The 17894-nt window shown below is 45.9% G+C and overlaps 1 protein-coding gene across 3 annotated transcripts in view; it reads right to left on the bottom strand.

Annotated features, from left to right (window-relative positions):
* Nucleotides 1-7752: 7752 nt before the first annotated feature.
* CSNK1A1 (casein kinase 1 alpha 1) overlaps nucleotides 7753-17894 on the bottom strand; it is a 33321-nt gene continuing 23179 nt past the window's right edge. For 2 of the 3 annotated variants that reach the window (XM_085236788.1, XM_085236790.1), the window contains 3 exons: nucleotides 16895-17001; nucleotides 15897-16045; nucleotides 7753-10427 (listed from right to left, as the gene is read on the bottom strand). In XM_085236788.1, coding sequence (XP_085092914.1) covers nucleotides 10420-10427; nucleotides 15897-16045; nucleotides 16895-17001 — 264 coding nt within the window. In that variant the 3' untranslated portion in view covers nucleotides 7753-10419. The remainder of the gene's footprint in view (nucleotides 10428-15896; nucleotides 16046-16894; nucleotides 17002-17894) is intronic. The other variant, XM_085236789.1, reaches the window with a different exon arrangement.

The raw sequence follows: 17894 nt of genomic DNA, 5'->3' as shown, positions 1-17894 counted from the left end.
CTGCTCCTAGCAGGATGAACTCGCCTGCAGAGAGCAGCAGTGCCCCCAGGGACCTCTCAGCAGCTCTGGGAGGCAAGGCCAAGCCGCCACACTCCCATTTTTGGGCAGCTTTCTTATCCCTGTGCCCCCTCCAAGATTCCTACAAAGTCCCTGTCTTTGCAGCGCTCTGTAGTGCTAAATCATCCCATGCTGTGGGGAAAATGCTCTCACTTTTCCCCCTCCCATCTCTCCAGAGCCACGTGTGCTGAACCAGAGTTCCACTCCTCATAATACTACTGGGGGTCACTGCCCACAGTGAGGCACAGCCCCACTGCCATCCCTTGGAGAGGCTGAGGCTGACAAGTTGGCAGTCCAGCTGTGCCCCCAGCCCCCCAGGGTGGCCATGTTCCCTCCACACCGCAAAGCATCCCAGCGTTTCCCCAACAGACAGCAGCAATCAGCTTAAAGCTAATCCCTGCCCAGCGCTGGCCTCTGGGCACAGGGCCCAGGGGGGGCATGGCAGGGCCCAGGCAGCATTCGCTGTGCTTTCATTCACTGCCAGGCACTGAGGGGAAGCAGGGGGATCCAGTGAAGCTGCCCCAGAGCCAGCCCCGGGTGCCCTTGTGCTTCTTGGCAGCACCGCGTTGTGCCCTGCGGGGCTTTGAGCATCGGCTCATCTTGCCCTTTGCCGGGAAGGTCTCGCAGGATAAAGGCTTTTTGCACAGCAGATTTGCAGAGATCAATATGGCTCGGGGGAGGAGGGGTGCGTGCAGACGCACACGCACACGTGTGCCTACGGGAGCAGGCAGGCGGCTGAGCCCATCTGCACCCTGGGAGCCTCCCAGCGCACAGGAGGAACACAGGGGTGAACCATACTGGGGGATGCTGCAGGGCCCACCCCGCCCCGCTCCCAGCCCAGGCTCGCCGCCACCCGCCCGGCCCCGCTGAGTCAGCGCCCACGCAGCACCGCCGCACCTCCTGGCCTGCCTGCTGCCGCGTGGCTGGAACAGGGAGCTGCTGGCTCAGCAAGACGGGGCCAGGATCACCTCACTGCGGCCAGGAGCCCAGTGGGCACAGCATGGCCATCCTGATCCAGCCCCATTGGGATGGGGAGAATGGAACTTGCTGGTGCCCATGGGCACCCGGGCAGCAGAACTGCTGGCACAGGAAGGCTGTGCCCAGCCCTGCCCTGCCGTGGGAGGCACGGCTGGGCACGTTCAATCCGACACAATGCCCGAAAGCCCCTCGTCAGCAGCTCCCAGCTGTCCCCGCCCCAGCCAACAGGCCCAGCAGCTCCCAACCTGTTCAGCAGGCCCTGCCGAGCTCCCAGCCTGGGAAAGCAGCACACACCCCACCAGGGAAGAGGCAGCCACCAGCAGGCTGCAAGTTCCCACCACCCTCCCTGCGCTGCCAGGCCCGAGGGGGGAGGGGGGGGCTGGGGCCAGCTTTGATCCTCCCCATGCAGCCCTGCCCCAGCACAACACATCATGGCTCCTGCCCGGCTGCAGCACAAGCCTTGAGGGCCTCACAGCTGTTGCGAACCATCAGTGATCTAAGCACACCTGCGTGGCAAAGCACTGCTCCCACTACTCCTGTCTCTCCCCCCCCATTCCCACTCTGGACTTTGGAATCAGCTCAGGCATCACTGGAGCTGGCAAGGAAGGCTGAGTGTGGGGCCTGGCACGTGCACCCCAGGCAGAGCTCCAGCCCAGCCCCCCCCCCCCGCCCTTGTTTGCATGGTGACGAGGGAGAAACTAAACACAAGCAGGGCAGGCAGCTGCCGGGACACAGCCAGGCTGCTCAGGCATCCCCTTACTGCTGGGGCACCTCTGGGGGTGCTGCAGTGACAGTGTGCCCCACGGAAGGTGACAGCCACAGTTGTCCCCTGGCCCACACCCACAGCTGGCACAGCACTGCATACACAAGGCCGCCATGAGGTGCTTCCTGCAGGGCCTGGCAGGGAAGGAGGGAGGGAGCGAGCAGACAGAATTTGCACAGGAATACACAGAGCACGTTTTCCCCTCTGCACCGCAACCCCATGCAAATAGAGGGGTGTCGGGTGAGGGAAGGGACTGTGCCTGTTTCTTGCAGTGAGCTGGTCAGCCTTGCACAGCTGGTGAGAGCCAGGCCAGCCAGCCCCAGCTTCACATAGCACAGACCTGGAGCCAGGACCAGCAGTGGGGCTGCAGCAGGCCCCACTCTCACCCCTGGCCCTGCAGCTCCCAGCAGGGCCATCAGGCCCAGGAGGAACACAGCAGCTCTGTACCTGCCCTCAATTAACAAGTGACCTACTTAGAAATCTGGGCTAAGTGGGATGAAGGGAGCTGGCTGCTGGGGGGGCATGGCATAGAGCAGGAGTGTCAGTTTGGAACAGGACAGAGAAACTCATTCCCATTCTGAGTACTTCAAGAAATCCCCTGTAAGTTTTTATAGCTGGGGAAGAGAAACCCAGTCTGGGAACCTCCTGTGCATTTCTGCTCTCGCAAAGAAGCAGTACAGGGAAGAATTTGGTTCTCGTCCCACGTTAAGACAAGTGCTAGGCTGAAGAGAAGCCCGTGCTCACAGCTGGCCAACAGAGCTCAGCCCTTTGTTCATGCTGCAGGGATGGGCCTATGGCTTCTCCCAGTGCTTGCAGTGCACTGCTCCTAGCTGGCTTTGGGCCACGCTCTGCCTGCCCCATCATGCTCCCACATGGGAGAGGCTACACTGGAAGAAGCCAGCACCTCCACTGCTCACCCTCCCAGCCCTGCTCTGTTTTCCCAGCCTCAGGGGCCAACCCTCCCCTCCCCCCCACCAACCCAGGAACAGGAGGGAGCCTGGCAATACATGGGAAGGGGCTGCAGGCTCCCAGTTCCTCTTGTGAGAGGCCCAACTGAAAGCCAGCACCTGCCTGGGGCCACTCATTCCCCTGGGGCAGAGGAGATGGCACGGGCATTCACTTGATGAAATCCTGCCAACAGCAGTAGTGAGTGGTTCAGCTTGGTGCCGGTCATCCCCTGCAAGCGCTAGCTCAACGGGACACAGGAGTCAGACATACAGAGTTGCAGCAGGCACTGCCTCCATGCGCTGGGCTTCTTCCTGCACAGAACCAAGCACCACGGCCCCGCCCAGGGACAGTGCAGCCATGGCAGCTCACACCTTTCAGCTACAGCACTGCTCTCGCCTTTCTCCCAGCAGCACTTCCAGCTACCAGGTAGCACCGGAGGGAATGCTAAGAATACCCTGCTCCTTCTGATGCAAGCTGAGGCAATGTGCAGCTTACTCTGCTCAGTTCCACCTGAAAGGAAAGATGCGCTATTTTCTTGCCCTGTGTTGCAGAGACCCAGGAAAGGAGGAGGCTGCTTTGAGTGGGCAGCAGGACTGAGCTGCATTAGGTAGCAGAGAGAAAATGGTCTCTTAAAGACTTCATTCTGAAGCTGTGTGTGAAGCACCACACATCTGGTTGTGCAGCTGGCAGCGAGCACACAGCCCCCAGCTCTGCCCATGTTCTATGCGATCTGTGGCTGCAGTGAGCTCCTGCAGTGGGGCTGCACCACGCCTGCTTCACCAAACCTGGCTGCTCCCAGCAGGAGGGGAAGGAGGAGCACACGGGTTAGCCCAACACTTCAGAGCTGGCTCCAGAGCAGACATACAGGTCTCCAGATCAGGACAACACCCTGAAGACGCCAACTGTCAGCTGCAAGACAGCTGACGTGGCATCGGTTCAGCCTTCGACTCTGAGCAGAGGCTGAGATGCGGACTTCAGCCTTGTTTCCCGATTACTGCAGCAAGATTGAAGGCAGCCATGATCTGTAGGGCAGGCTGCCCTGCTTTCTTAGACAGGGGATTTGGGTGCAAACATTTATTTCCTGGAAAGTGCTCCCTGGGGCGTAGATTCCTTCCTATCCCACAAAACCCCTCTTCCAACACAGTTCTCAAGCACCTCACATTCCCCCAAGGACCACAGCTCATCATCATTAACAAGCACCAGCAGCTGGCAAGCTATTTAGAGGAGCAGGACTGCTCGTAGCCATTAACCACACATACACAGTGGCTTCCTCACCTTGCTGCCCTGCCAGCACTAGAGCTCAGCCCCCTGCGGTGCAGGGCATGCTCTCTCCTGCTGTGTGCTCCACAGAAACCAGCACCTTGTGCTTGAGAAAAACTAAGCTCATCTAAAACTAAGCAAGCTCCACTTGCTTCTTGCATTTCACCTTCCTGCAGGTTTCAGTGGGCAGGGAAGCTGCTGCAGATGGGGCATCAGATACGCACCATAGCCCTAAGGGATGGGTGGGGAGCAGGCGGCTGCCAAGCCCTGAACCTCTCACCAGGAAAGGCTGAGCACAGCACAGCTCGGATCCTGCGAGCTGTTTGCATGTCGGGAAGCAGAAAACAAGCCACTTCCAATCAACATCATGTTGCCAAGCTTGAGCTCTGCCTTCTGGGAACCAGCTGCCAGGCTCCAGCAGAGCTGCCATTCGTGGCACTGACGCAAGCCCCAGCCTGTGGGGAGCCGCCCTGCTACCAGGTACCAGAAAGGTCAAGGGACGCAATAGAGAAAACTGTCACTAAGGAGAAAGGTCGTTTAGCAGAGTGACTTACAGCCATAATCAGTTTATAGGATTTGTTAACAGCTTCAGGTGAGCCAGTCAGGAACTTGCTACAACCGTGTCAAGCAGCCTGAGCACAACAGCACCTTCCCACGCCTGGGGTGCAACGCAAACAGGGAAGGCCTTACTGACAACCCTAGGCTGGCCATTGTAGCACGAGCCCACCTAAGAAAAGCAGTCAATTAATACATCCTGTGCAGCCGGAGAGAAGAATGGTCCCAGCTGGTGTACTCTGCTTTCCTCCTCAGAAGAAAAGGGTCTCAGGGACGAAGGAGAGTGCTTCCAGGATGTGAGTCAGTGAGAATTCCTGCCATTCCACTCTTCTAACAACCCTGCAACAGGAGCTTCCTGACCTTCTACTTGCACAATGCGAGTACCAGCCCTGAGGGCACATGAATATACCCTCATTGTGCAAACACTTGCGAAGCCGTTAGCAGGGCTCACCCCACCAGGTGATCCCAGCTCAGACACACCCGCTGCAAACAATCCTGGCAGCACCAGCTGCCGCCATAAAGAACCAGCTCAGCACAGGGCAGAGCAGTGCTGATCTGTTTGCTGTCGAGTGACTTTCTGTTAGCTCAGAGGACCCACGCCAGTCACCACCTGATCTCTATGCTGCCTTCCCACTGCCAGCCCCTACCCGCATGAAGAGCTTGCTCCTCTGTGCTCAGCCTGGGCAAAGCCCAGCTACACGGAGATATGGCAAGTGCCCTGCATCTACCATTGCAGAGGCCAGCTGGCTTGGTCCAGCTGCAGGGAGGCAATGGCCAACTGCTTCTGAATACAGGAGCCAACTACATGGCCCCAAGCTGGTCCTGAGGTCAGAGCACTGCACTTGTGGACACCAGGATCTGTGAAACATCACTCCTTGCAGTTGCATAACGATGAGCTCCGGGATCTACACTACTGAAAAGCAGTGACCAGTTGGTGCACAAACACCACCAGAAGGCCATAGAGCAGCGAGAGTTAGTTAGGCAGCAGAGTAGGCTTCGCAGAAACCAACCTCACACCCTGCAGGGTTCTCAGCTGAGCACACCGGATTGCCCACCTCATTCTAACAAGTCCCACTGCACTTCCTTTTGGCACAGGTATCCGCCAAAGCCACACACCAGTGACTCATTTACGGCACGGGGAAGGGAAAGGCAAGGCCTGTTCCTTGTGCCCTTGGCCTGGTAGACCACGAGGCCCCACAGTGCACGGCTGAGTCACACAGAACCGCTGCCCCACCTCAGCAGGACACTGAATTGCAGGTAATGAAGCATATGCTCTGTACTTACAGGAACATAAAACAATAAGGCCCTTATTTATCATAAAACATGGACTTTGGCAGCAACAAGGGAAGCTCAAAGCCAGTCTACATCGTGTGATAACGTGCAATCCTTGAAGGTCTTCTGACCTCAAATTGTTTCCATTCAAAAAAAAGGCCCAAGACTGCAGAGCTGCTCAAAGCTTGCTATCATTTCATGGCTGGGAGGAGAGCTGGGAGCAGCGAATGAAGCCAGGAACCGACTCTCTGAACACAACTCATGCACACTGTAGTTCTGATAGCACTTCTGCAAGCTACTGCTAGTGCTTCTGTGGTATCCTTCAAACTCAGAAGGAAATGAAGTAAAGCCAGCTGCTTACAAAGTCAAATTATAGTCTTAAAGGGATTCACACCTTTAGTATCGAGCTCTGCAAAGCAGCTGAGCTCACTGCAGATCCTTTAAGAACAAGAACTCCTTTTGGCCACAGCCTTCCGCTAATGTACGACCTTTCCTTTGTGGCTGAGGAAAAACAGCCCCAGCCTGTTTTGAAGTTTCATTAGAACATCTCCATACCCTGGCACAACAGTCGGTCATTCTCTATTCTTTGTACGCAGACCTTGCACAACCCCCTCCCCCTGCCCCCTTCCTGTTTAGCCCTGGATAATAAGGATTACATTAAAGAGCAATTTCCACATTAGAACACACCATGAATGCAGTTGTTCCACTCAGGCCCAATTAGGAGGGTGGGCACTTCCTCTGCATCGTCCTTTGCCTCATGCTTCCAGAGACATTAGTGCTCAGAGCAGACAGCTCTTCCTCCCAGCCCACTTTTCCCTTTTGTCTGGAGCCTGCAGTGCTCATAAACTTGCATTATGACATCAAGTTGATATGAAATCATTATGATTTCACTGTGACTAAGTAAGGAGCAGATGGGCTGACGAAGCTGGCCAAGCAACAAATCTTCTAAACTGAAGAATGCTGTCAGGAGAAATTAAAGCCTCATGTAAAAAACCGGCCCAGGATCACAGATAGAATCCTGGTCAGAAGGGACTGCTGGAAGGTATCTACTCCAACCTCGTGCCCAAAGTAGCAGCAGCTGCCTCAGGCACATTCAGCTCTGCTGCATCCCTTTTAGGAAAAACACAGCACACAAAGCCACATCCAAACTGCTGGAAGTTGGAAGCAGCACACCTGAACCAGCCCACAGGGAACAGCACAACAATGCACTGGCAGAACAAATCAACACGTAAGCTTGAGAAACAAAGAACAACCCAAACTCTACAAGTGAAATTCAACAGAAACCAGTAAAAGGTTAAAAATCTAGGATCACACACACTGGACAGGTTTAGCAAAGCTAGCAAAAACATCGATAGCTTTTACAGGCTGACACAGTATCACAAGTGCCTGTGTGTGAGAAGCCAGGGTTTGATTTCACCACTATCACCAACACCCAACACTGCAGAGAACAACAGGCAATGGAGGACACTGCTCATCTAGATGAGACATGAACACTCTTTTGAGTGCCTTTTACATGGGAGAAAAGAAATAGGCTCTTAATTGCTTGCAACAAGGAACGGATTAAATGGGTTAAACAATTATGAATCAGCACACCACGCAAACACTCCATCCTCCCACTTAAGCAAGCCTTTTAAATGCGGCCCTTAAAATGCCTCAGTTGCCATAAAGAAGTTAATTGCTTTAAAATGCTGTATGTAGCTTAGGAAGATGGCTGAGAACCTGCTGGTCACAGACTAGTTTTGTTCTCCAAACTCCAGCACCTTCCAGGGAGCATGAGGTTGTAGTTCTTGTACTTTATGGCCATCTTTGTAAATAAGTACTTGTGAAGGGCCCAAGTTTGCTTGCAGATATTTCACTTTGCATCAGGATAGCAGATAAACCTCTCAACACAAAACCTTTGCAAAGCTGCAACCAGAAAGTCAAGATCCACATAGTTTTTAATGCTTTGTTTTAAATCTTCCTTACAAACCAAATAGATCATACAGCAAACGAGTGTTCAATATCATCACAGCATCTCTTTGAGAAGGGTTGCCATCTTGGTCAGCATGTCTGGCGAAGGCTGGCTTTCTGCAACGAAGCACAACAGGGCTGACAGTTTCAGCTCACACCTCTGTGTAGAAGTAAACTCTATTAACAAAGCAAGTTTTAAAGACTAACTGGACTCCGCACTCTTCTGTATTGCAAGACTTGCAGTAGCAAGAACTACAAACCAACGCATTCTGACACACCAAGCATTACAGGCTGTTCTTGCTTACAGTGCTTATTCAAGGACAGTTCTGTTTTTAAACTTTGATAACCCTCCTAGAAGTTTGAGTAAGTTTAATGAACAGAGGAAATTTCTTCTCCCGAAACCAAATTATTTCCTCTTATTTTTGAGCATTGTACGTCAAAGCAAGAGAAGAGGTACCAAACAAATCCAAACAGCCACTCTGAAACCAGCTGCCAAGGAGGTGTTTCATTGATGTCTTCCACCCATGCCAGTGCATGCTGTCAGATGTATTGCCTAGACATCTGAAATCTTAAAGAGTTAGCACAGTCTTCTAGACACCAGTTCTTAGAAACGATACCAGTCTTCATATGAGGCATGGCTTGTAAAGCATCCATTAGTGGATGGGGCAATAATCAGAACTTTAAAAATACCCTAGCCAAAAGAGCGAGCTACATTTCCTTCACCTCCCAGGTAACAAAGAATGCTCTTAAACAGCAGACAGGTTTCCAAAGCTGCACGGGTATCTCTGAAGCCTGGCAGAGTTTCACCTCCCTGTACTCCAAGTTAATCTGTCCACGCATTAATTAGCGCAGAGCTCTCCAGCTCAACTTTAACATCTCCTCAGAGCAGATCCTTCTTGTATAGGGAGTATGCATAGCGACCGCACAAGTGAGCAGCCTTGATCCAGATTACAATTCTAAGATGACGGAGTGCACAGTGTAGTTATTATGACCTTGAAGAGACAGTTTTCAAAACAAAAGATTTTTTCAAACAGTAGAAATATGAATTGTGACCAGAAACTCTGTTACATGCATGGAAACTGTCTAAAAAGCTAACATACAAACAACATTTACACAATAGGCATCTGGCAGCATTTTCAGACTTTTTTTTTTAATTTATTCTGACATGCTATAAAGGAATAAATTACACTGTTAAAGAATTATCAGCAATAAAATTATTTCTGTCTTTCAGCTGGGCTAGAATAGGAGTGATAAGGAAGACAGCCTGGGGCAGTAACCAATGTGAACTCTGCATGGCATGAGGCTGTCTCTGAGAACAAGAGTAAATCCGGTCATACCCACTTCACAGGAACTTAAAAGAAAATGCCTTGGTTTAAAACCATCCAAATACTCCATCTGAATTTTTCTAAAAGGTAGCAATCACAAGTCAGTCCAGCCGGGGCACGACATGGCAATGCTCGTGAGGCTGCCAATACTGGGTCTGCAAAAGATGCCATTTAAAAAAAAAAAAAAATCCAATCTCAGTATCTAGGGATGGGTCTCAAACAACAGGTTATAAAAATGCTAGACTGCCCCTTGCCCCTCAAGAAAAAAATACAAAATTTATTTAAAAACAAAATGAGGAAGAGTTACAACACTAAGTCTAAAATGATTTAGAAAGAAATATGACTTCTTTTGCTTAACAAATGGCCTTGAAACCTGGTTTAAAAAACAGGGTAATGCAGATTTCTCTTGAACTGGATTAACAAGGCAAATTAAAAAAAATTTCCTTACAGAAACAGTTTTTAGTTTTTAATGAACTTGTAAACAAAAAAGCTCCCGCTTCAAAATAAAAACAAAATCCCAGATCATATAGATGTTTACAGTGATTACATTTATCTAAGCAACTTACATACAGGTTCAGTTGTAAGATGTTAACTAAATTTTGTGACAAATATGCTGTTTTTCCTTTTATACCAAGAACATTATAGAGTTAATGCAGAGTCCTAAAGATTATCTAGTAGTCGCTAAGTTTCTCTTAAGTCTTCACTTTAGATGCTGTTATTTCTAGCACAGGTAAGCAGGCAGAGTCTTTCATACGCTTAAAAACTGGAATCTTTGGTTACTACCATGTCAGCTGGCTTGGTATGTTGCACATAGAAGCCAACAACTTTAAGAATGTTTAAGTGTACAACTTTCAAAACCCAGGGAGGAATAACCAGAAAAGAGTGCACAATTGTGAGCATTTACAATTATCACAACTGTTGCCGAAGACTGTTCATGCCATTCTTCCAAAACAATGAGATCTCATAAGCAGTGTAGTTCAAAGTAAAAAGGTAACAAAAATTGGCATATGCACAATTTTCTCCACTTGTGTGTCAACCATTAGTTAACTTTTCCACTTGAAAAAAATGCAATAGAAAACTGGACACCATGTTTCACTATCTCAGTAATATTCACAATTACAGCTGCTACAACTCAAAGTGCAGCATCATTGACACTGCCCAGAGCCAGTTTATACTGATATTAAGTTCTTTACACCAAGTAAATGGTTGCCCACAGCCACTGGCAAGTGTACGTATGAACTAAATTTCTAGGATTTGGGGAGTGACAAGTCCTGCTCCAATCTGCTCTGCTTTGTCCCATCCTCTCCATGCTCAGAAACCTGCAAGACAAACACAAGGGCAACTTACTGATACAGGATGGAAGTAGAAATAGCCTTCACGGTAAGAAAATTAAACATCAGTTATGGTCACAGGGGAAAGTGCTGTTCCACCTCCACATTTTGCAAAGTTCTTGTGCTTTTCCAAAGTTTAACCAGTATTTGCCATCATCCTTTAACTCAAACACGTGGCTCTCACTCACACCTACTGCTGCACTGGAAAAAGGGTTCAGGCACCAGCTGGATGCCACATTACTCAAACAGGAATTCAGACCAACAGTTTGAAAGACGGATTATTGCCACTAGGAAGCAGGATGTAATTTCATAGGATTGTTTTCTACTTGTCTGCAGTGCCTCACATTCATATCCTTGAAAGTCAAACTGTCATCTGATTGCAGTGGTGCTCTTCAGAGACAGTACAGCAGTGACACACAGACAAAAGGAAAAGAAACAAATAACTTACCTTCCAATAACTGGTGCTCGCTACACGCTCAGATGTACGATGCTCTGGGCAACCACAACAGAAGCTTTACATTAGCTAGAAACCCAGAATACCTTGGGTTCTTGGAAGGACTCGGCTAACTGATAATGTGACCCAGAGGGGGGCATAGAGAACAATTGTTTAAGAGTTCAAAACTCCAAGTGACAAGTTTAATGTGTTGTGGAAAGGAGAAATAAAAGGAACACACGCACAGATCTCAAAGAACCAGTTACTGCAAACTAAGCTAGTCTTATCTTCATGAGACTGCTTACGTACTCAGTTCTGATGACTCAGGTACAGCACTGTGCTGTAAGAGGTAGAAGAAATTTCAGCTGAAGACTACTGAGCAAGTTTCCACTGTGGTGGATGGCCTCCAAACAGCACTGTATTCTCTGAATGTATTAATTCCTTTAAGCAACAGCTCTTTTTTTTTTTTTTTCTTCCCTCAAACAGAATTGTCTTCAGAATAAACTCCAAAGCTGACCTCAGCTACAGCCTGTGCTATCATCCAGAGCAAAGCAAATGTAAACAAGTCTTAAACATGGCCTGAAATTCCATCACAAATATATCTGGGTAATACCAGACAATAGTTCTGACTTTTCCAGGATAAGTTACAGGTAATTCAGAAGAGATTCAATGGCTTTGTTTGAATCCAGTCTTAAAATAACAGACTTCCCCTTATGCAACACTAGCAATTGTTAAAAAAAGAAAAAAAAGTTCTGTAGCAGCATCAAAACAATCATTCCTACTGGAGTGCAAATTCTCACAGAAGCCCCAGTGATTCTTTGGTTCCACTGGGATAAAGCTGCTCACAGCCCTTACTTGATTCACACAACTGACATTTACACTGTTTTTCCATGTAACGTGTTCATCTGTGAACACAGATTCATCACTTGAACCACTTTCTCCATGTAAGCAGCCAAAACTAACTGAAGAATGGAGTCCATTCCCCATATGGAAACAAACAGACTGACTCACTGCTCAGGAGCCTGTACATTTCAAACAAAAAAGGGATCTTGAACCTGAGGACAAAGGATATACTAACAAATGATATGCTGCTGTTTGTTTTGGAGTAACAGTCTCTACTGTACAAAAGTCTGGAAAATTAAGCCACTTTTGAAGGGCAGAGTATAATGCTCCAGATTCCAATCTGACAGCTGATACAGAGAAAAAAACCACGCCGCTAATGCAATACGGCTATCTTTGGCAGGGCTTCTCCGTAGTCAGACAAGCATCTAAGTCTACATACATAGGTATCAGTACTTGGATCATGCTTTTGTTCAACTCAGATCCATTTCAGCTACCTCAAGTAGTCAGATCTATATGGGCCAAAGTAAGGACACTCAGAACCAGAGCTGGCATGCTGCTCGCCTTTCCAGAATAAATCTCTCAGACTCTCAATTACAAGCATTCAGCACCAGTTCCTTCAAGCAGCAGGGATCACCTTTCTTTGAATCAAAAATAAGAAACCAGAAGTTTGTCATCCCCATGTATCAGATTATTAGTTGAATAGCTGTTCTTCATGGTCAACTTCGAAATAAACCATTTCAAAAGCCAGTCTGACTGAGCAGCACAGCAGTATGCACAGTGCTGTTAAGAGCACTCACCATTCATCCTGCTGGTCATGGCTCCTCTCTCCACTTTCCTAAACTATTTTATCCAAAACTTGGAAGGCAATAGTGACACAGTCACTCAAGGCAAGTTGCTTCTAGCTGGAAAACCTCAAATTTAAGGTACTTGGCAACATAATGCTCAACTTTGCAAATATCAGTAGGGAAGTGCATTCAACCCATAATGGTCTCTGCAAGTCCTATTACCACTATGTAGATATGTTCACTAAATATAGACAGATCTGTGCTGGCCTTGTTTTAATATTCTTGTAGCTACTGAACTATTTGGTACCTGCAGAAACAAGCAGTGAGAATTGTTTAGTTGTCAGCTGGCTAAACCTCACAAAATGAATAGTCTGTTCTGAGAAACACTGTCATGACCAAAGGTATCCAGTGAATGTTAATGGGATTGCTTGACAGGCTGTACAACTCTACATTGAAGTGAATTAACAACACTTCTCAAATAGAATGACAATTTATTCTGGATAATGACTGTTTCAATCAGTTTTATATCTGAGGGAAGCTGACTGTAAGCACTGTTACAAATCACACCTGAACTACTGCACTGTCAGTCAAGAGATTGAGCTGAAGTTCCCAGAATCAGCAGGGAAGCACTATTCAGTTCACCCCTCCCAAGATCAAAACCAGTTCATCTTGCTGTTACAAAAGACACTGCACAGAGTTCCAGAAGACAGGGACAGGAGAAAAAATACTAAAGGCCACTGAAGGGACTACCCTGGAGGCAAGGAGAACATTCAGCCTGAATAACCCGTGAAATGGTTTAACACGAAACACGGTTAAGGACAGCAGGGATATCTACAAATGAACACGCTGTCACAAGAAGTGATGAAAGTCATTTGAAGCTTGATTTTTTGCCCCCAAGATGCACACCTCCAATAGTACTTGTATGTTATGCTATGGCATTTTAATCAATGAACACCTGTAAAATGCTAGTTCCAGTACTCCTTTAAACTGGATGTGTTTACCAGGTGGGTTTAATTTGATATGGTAAAGATCTTTAAGCCAGTTCAGGATGGCCTTCACTACAGCAACTATGGGAAAATTTAACTGAACACTAGAGAAAAATAACCATGTATTATTTCATTAACCTTCAATGTGACACCAACGTATGAGAGTCATGCAACCTCCTGCTTGAGTTTAGCTTGCTTCAGATCTTTATTAACAGGCAGTATCACAAAAATGCATGTATGATTTTTGTAAGCTCATATCTTTACTCTGATGAAGTGATTAAGCTGTTCATTTTAAGAAGCTGGAAAATCTTCAGATGTTTCACGTGCATGACTTTAGTGCTTTACCAACATTACAGCTTGATCAATCTACAGATCATGGATCTTGTCTTCGCAATCGGAGAGGAAGGAATCATTCCACTGAGAGGCTGCTATGCCAAGAGCCAACAAAATTCTACTAGGAAAACATTTCTTCCACAGGGCTCAGGACCCAAGGACAGCACACAATGGGGAAGGTCCATCAAGAACAGAAATGGTCCTGGGGTTCAGTCATATGACTGCTTGTTATTGACGCTCATCACTCAGCTGCAGCTTTGTATTCTGCCACCAACTCGTTATTAGGAAGTGGAAGCAGATGATGATTACAGCCTTTACTTACAGTGTAGCAGTCATACATAAGTCCTGAGCCAGGCAATTAGCACTTTAAATGTTAGAATACTTCACCATCAAAACAGCATTTCAAATGCATATAAAATTTGATTTAAGACAGCATTGGTTTACAGATCATCACAACCTGCAAAACCTTTACTTTAAAGAACAGTTGCTGGGAAGAATGTGCATTTCCACTCAGATTACTTCTTCCTGTTGTAATAACCAACCTTCCCACACACTGAATAGGACTGGCTCTGCACTGTGTTCTAAACTTCAACCACAACTTCCTGCTTCAGGAAATAATCTATGCCTGGTTAGTTATCACCAAGTCTGTTACGTACCACAGTTTCGATCAAGGAAATTGGTTCATAGTTTTCTATGTTGTAACACCTGTCTGCTGTGTGCTCCAGCAAACCAAGGAATCTGACATGATATCCTATTGAGGTGGGTTTTTTTTTGTTTGTTTGTTTGTTTTGCTTCAGGAAACTTCCAGACTGAGTCTTGGAAAGATCAGCAGGTATTTTACTTCACTCAGAAAGGTGAAAAGTTACACCTTTGGATAGTTATTTTGATTCAGGCTACCTGTAAGGTTTGAATGGTGCCACAATACATGAAAAACAATATTTTGAGAAGTTCTCTGTGAACACTTCTGCTTTTTTAACACCTAAGTCTACCATGTTAGACTAATAACTACACATATAAAAATACATAATAAAAATTAGTCAAGACAAGAATGTACTGGAGAGTAGCAAGCAGTAGCAACATCTCAGTACATAACTTGAACCTGGTCTCTCTATTTGATCAACCCCATGATTTCAGTCTTGTCCAAACCTCTTCCTGAAGAGTCAGTTTCATGCTAAAACTGGCTGTAGCAGTGTTTCATTCTAGGGGCTTACTATACTAAAACTGGAGAGGTACTTCAAAAAATTAAAGCCTATAACATGTCTAAAAAATTCTGAAGTGCCTCTTCAGAACTTAATTTTCTAGCTTTTACATAACTGTATCTTGAGCATTACGCAACATTTCCCCTTGAAACCATAACCTAGAAACATTAAAAATAGTCAAGAAACCTGAAAACCCACCCAAACCATCTATGTACTTTAGAAAATTGTGACGTGGCAGTCCACAGCAGTACAGGGTTACTCCTCAATTTAGGCAAGACATTTTGAGCTGACTTGTCCTTTCCTTTAACTGTGGATCAAATGTCTCCGTGTAAACCCACTGGAGGAAGCCAGACCATTCACAATTTTCTGTTTGCGATGTTTGAGGCATACAGAACAGCAACAAACCCACAGCACTACAACAGCTGGAACAGAGTAGAACCCAAAGTCTCTAGATCCTTGCCTAGTTGATGAGAATTATCCTTTAAGAAGTGTTAGGTCTAGGATTTTGGATTGTATTATATATTTATACATATATAAATATATGTATATATATATATATAAGTAAAATAAATAAAATGTCCCATTCCCAACACCAAGTCAGTTCCTTGTTTTTGGAAAGTGGTTAATGCAGGAGCAAAAGATGCAGTGGTTAAAATGACCCAATATCCCCAGAAGAAATGATATGAAGAACAAGGACATTTTGGTATAAAGTTAGTAGTCAAATTCTCCAAGGACGTCTTTTTGTTTTTGCTTTTTCAATCAACAGCCAAATATATATTTTTAACCACCTCCTTGATCTAACACTTAAATTGCAAAACATCGTCCAAATTAGTGTAATTTTTTTGTCCTGTAACGTCACTTGGTTCTTGGCTACTAACCTTTCATGTTACTCTTGGATTTGTCAGTTTGCTTGCCTGTGGGGGTTTGGGCCTGCTGCCCCTGCCCACTGGAAGAGGCTGCCTGCTGTGCTGCTTTCTGCTTTAACATTGTCCAGTCGAATGTGTAGTCATATTGGTGGTTCAAGGTCCTAGAAAAGAGTGAAATACTTTACTACAATAATATCATAACTACCTCACTGGTAAAGTAGAGTCTTTGCTGAAAACCCAGAACTAGAGATTAACTCTTTTTGTAAGCTGCTTTGGAGATTATGAATGATATACAAATGCTAAGTATTGCTAACTTAAATGGATTCTTGAAGTAAGCCCAAATATCATCAAGCAGTGTCGTCTTCATTGTTTATGCAAGAGTCTACATTTGTCTAAGCAGCAACCCAGATTACTGCTTTGTCTTAACCGTGATTCTCAGCCTTTTAAAATATATGTAGTTCCATAGGAACTGCAGTATCATAAATTCCAAATTTAGCAAATATAATTTCTTTGGATTCTAGAAGCTCGGAGACTCTTAAAACATCAGTACTAGCTCCTCTTTTTGCAGACACTACTCGCTCTGCAAGGCTGGGTTTATGATCTGGATTCTCTAGCAAACTTGCGGAAACAGCTCTATGCCCCTCCTCTGAAATCAGTCTCCTGGATACTGCTGCTATTCTCATCACCAACTGGCAAACAGCAAAAGCTTCAAACAGTTCTATGAAGGGGCCCAGCTCCTCAATCCATTTGCAACAGATTTTGAAGCATAGGCTCAACTCTCTAGCATTAGTGGTAAAATCATAGAACTCTTATGCAAAATAATCTTTTCCTTCATAAATATTATGCAGTATTTTTTCAGGGTCTTTTAAAAGGCAACTATAATCACATTTCCAACTCTGATAGAAAAAAGTCCCAGAACTCCTACACCAGACACTGCAGCTTTCTGGAAGTGCAAGTTCCAGAGCAGTTACTGACTGGTACAAATTCCTCTACTGCACTTTGAGACTGACCTGAAAAGAATACGGAATAATTGCCTCAGATACATGTAATCTGGTGCCTCTTCAAAACGCAGGCCACGACAGTAGTTCAGATACATGGCAAATTCTGCAGGGAATCCCTGTAAATCAACAGTGTTAATCAAGCCATGACTTGGAACAAAGAGCTTCATACAATCCTAAGGCAAAAAGCTGAGTCTAACAAAAAAAGAAAGCTGGCTGAAGATTCAAATCCCTAAATTCCACCTTGCCTCTATTATTCCCTTACCCTGTATTTTAGAAAGCAGATTTGATTAGCAAGTTACCAGGTACACATTTTTTTTTTTCCCCTGAATCATTACTTGATGCATTATTTGCAATCATAAAAGCAATGCAATTACCAAAACCTTCAACATACAACATTTAAGTAATTAATTAATCCTACTTCTTATTAACTAGACCTCTGAAATACGTAATCCTAGTAATTGCTCTTAAAAGATTACACTCATTTTCTTGATAACCTTGAACATACTAGTGGACATTTACCACCAGTAAGCGTGAAGACTTAAATCATGAAGACCTCAACCTCTTTCAAAGATTCTGGGCTCTGTTTTAGGTACTTCTAAATTTAGAATGTGTTAAAGTACACAATTGAGTAGGTAACTGTAAATACATAATGCTACACTACAAGAAAGAAGAGATGCTGTGCAACAGTTCAATAGTTTGCAAGACTGTTGGTGCCATTTTGATGTGCAAAACTATGTGTTCTCAAGGACCTCTGTTAACCAGCATGTGGCTGTACAGCCTAAGAGAACTCAACACAAAAATAAAAGCATTGGAAAATCACTATTCTGTGACATAGCTCTAAAGATCACTGACATCCAATTCTACTACAGGATGCACTTGAGATATAGAGGACAACTGAACAGGTAAAGGCGACCTCTATACATCTGCCTTGGTTTTATTTATCCCAGAGGGTAGATGTCGAACATTTGCTGTAAAAGTTTTAAAAAAATAGATAACCCTCTCCAGAGAG

This window comes from Meleagris gallopavo, chromosome 15 (assembly GCF_905368555.1).
Source record: "Meleagris gallopavo chromosome 15, MGAL_WU_HG_1.1, whole genome shotgun sequence".
NCBI lineage: Eukaryota > Metazoa > Chordata > Aves > Galliformes > Phasianidae > Meleagris > Meleagris gallopavo.
This window is presented reverse-complemented; position numbering and strand designations above follow the sequence as displayed.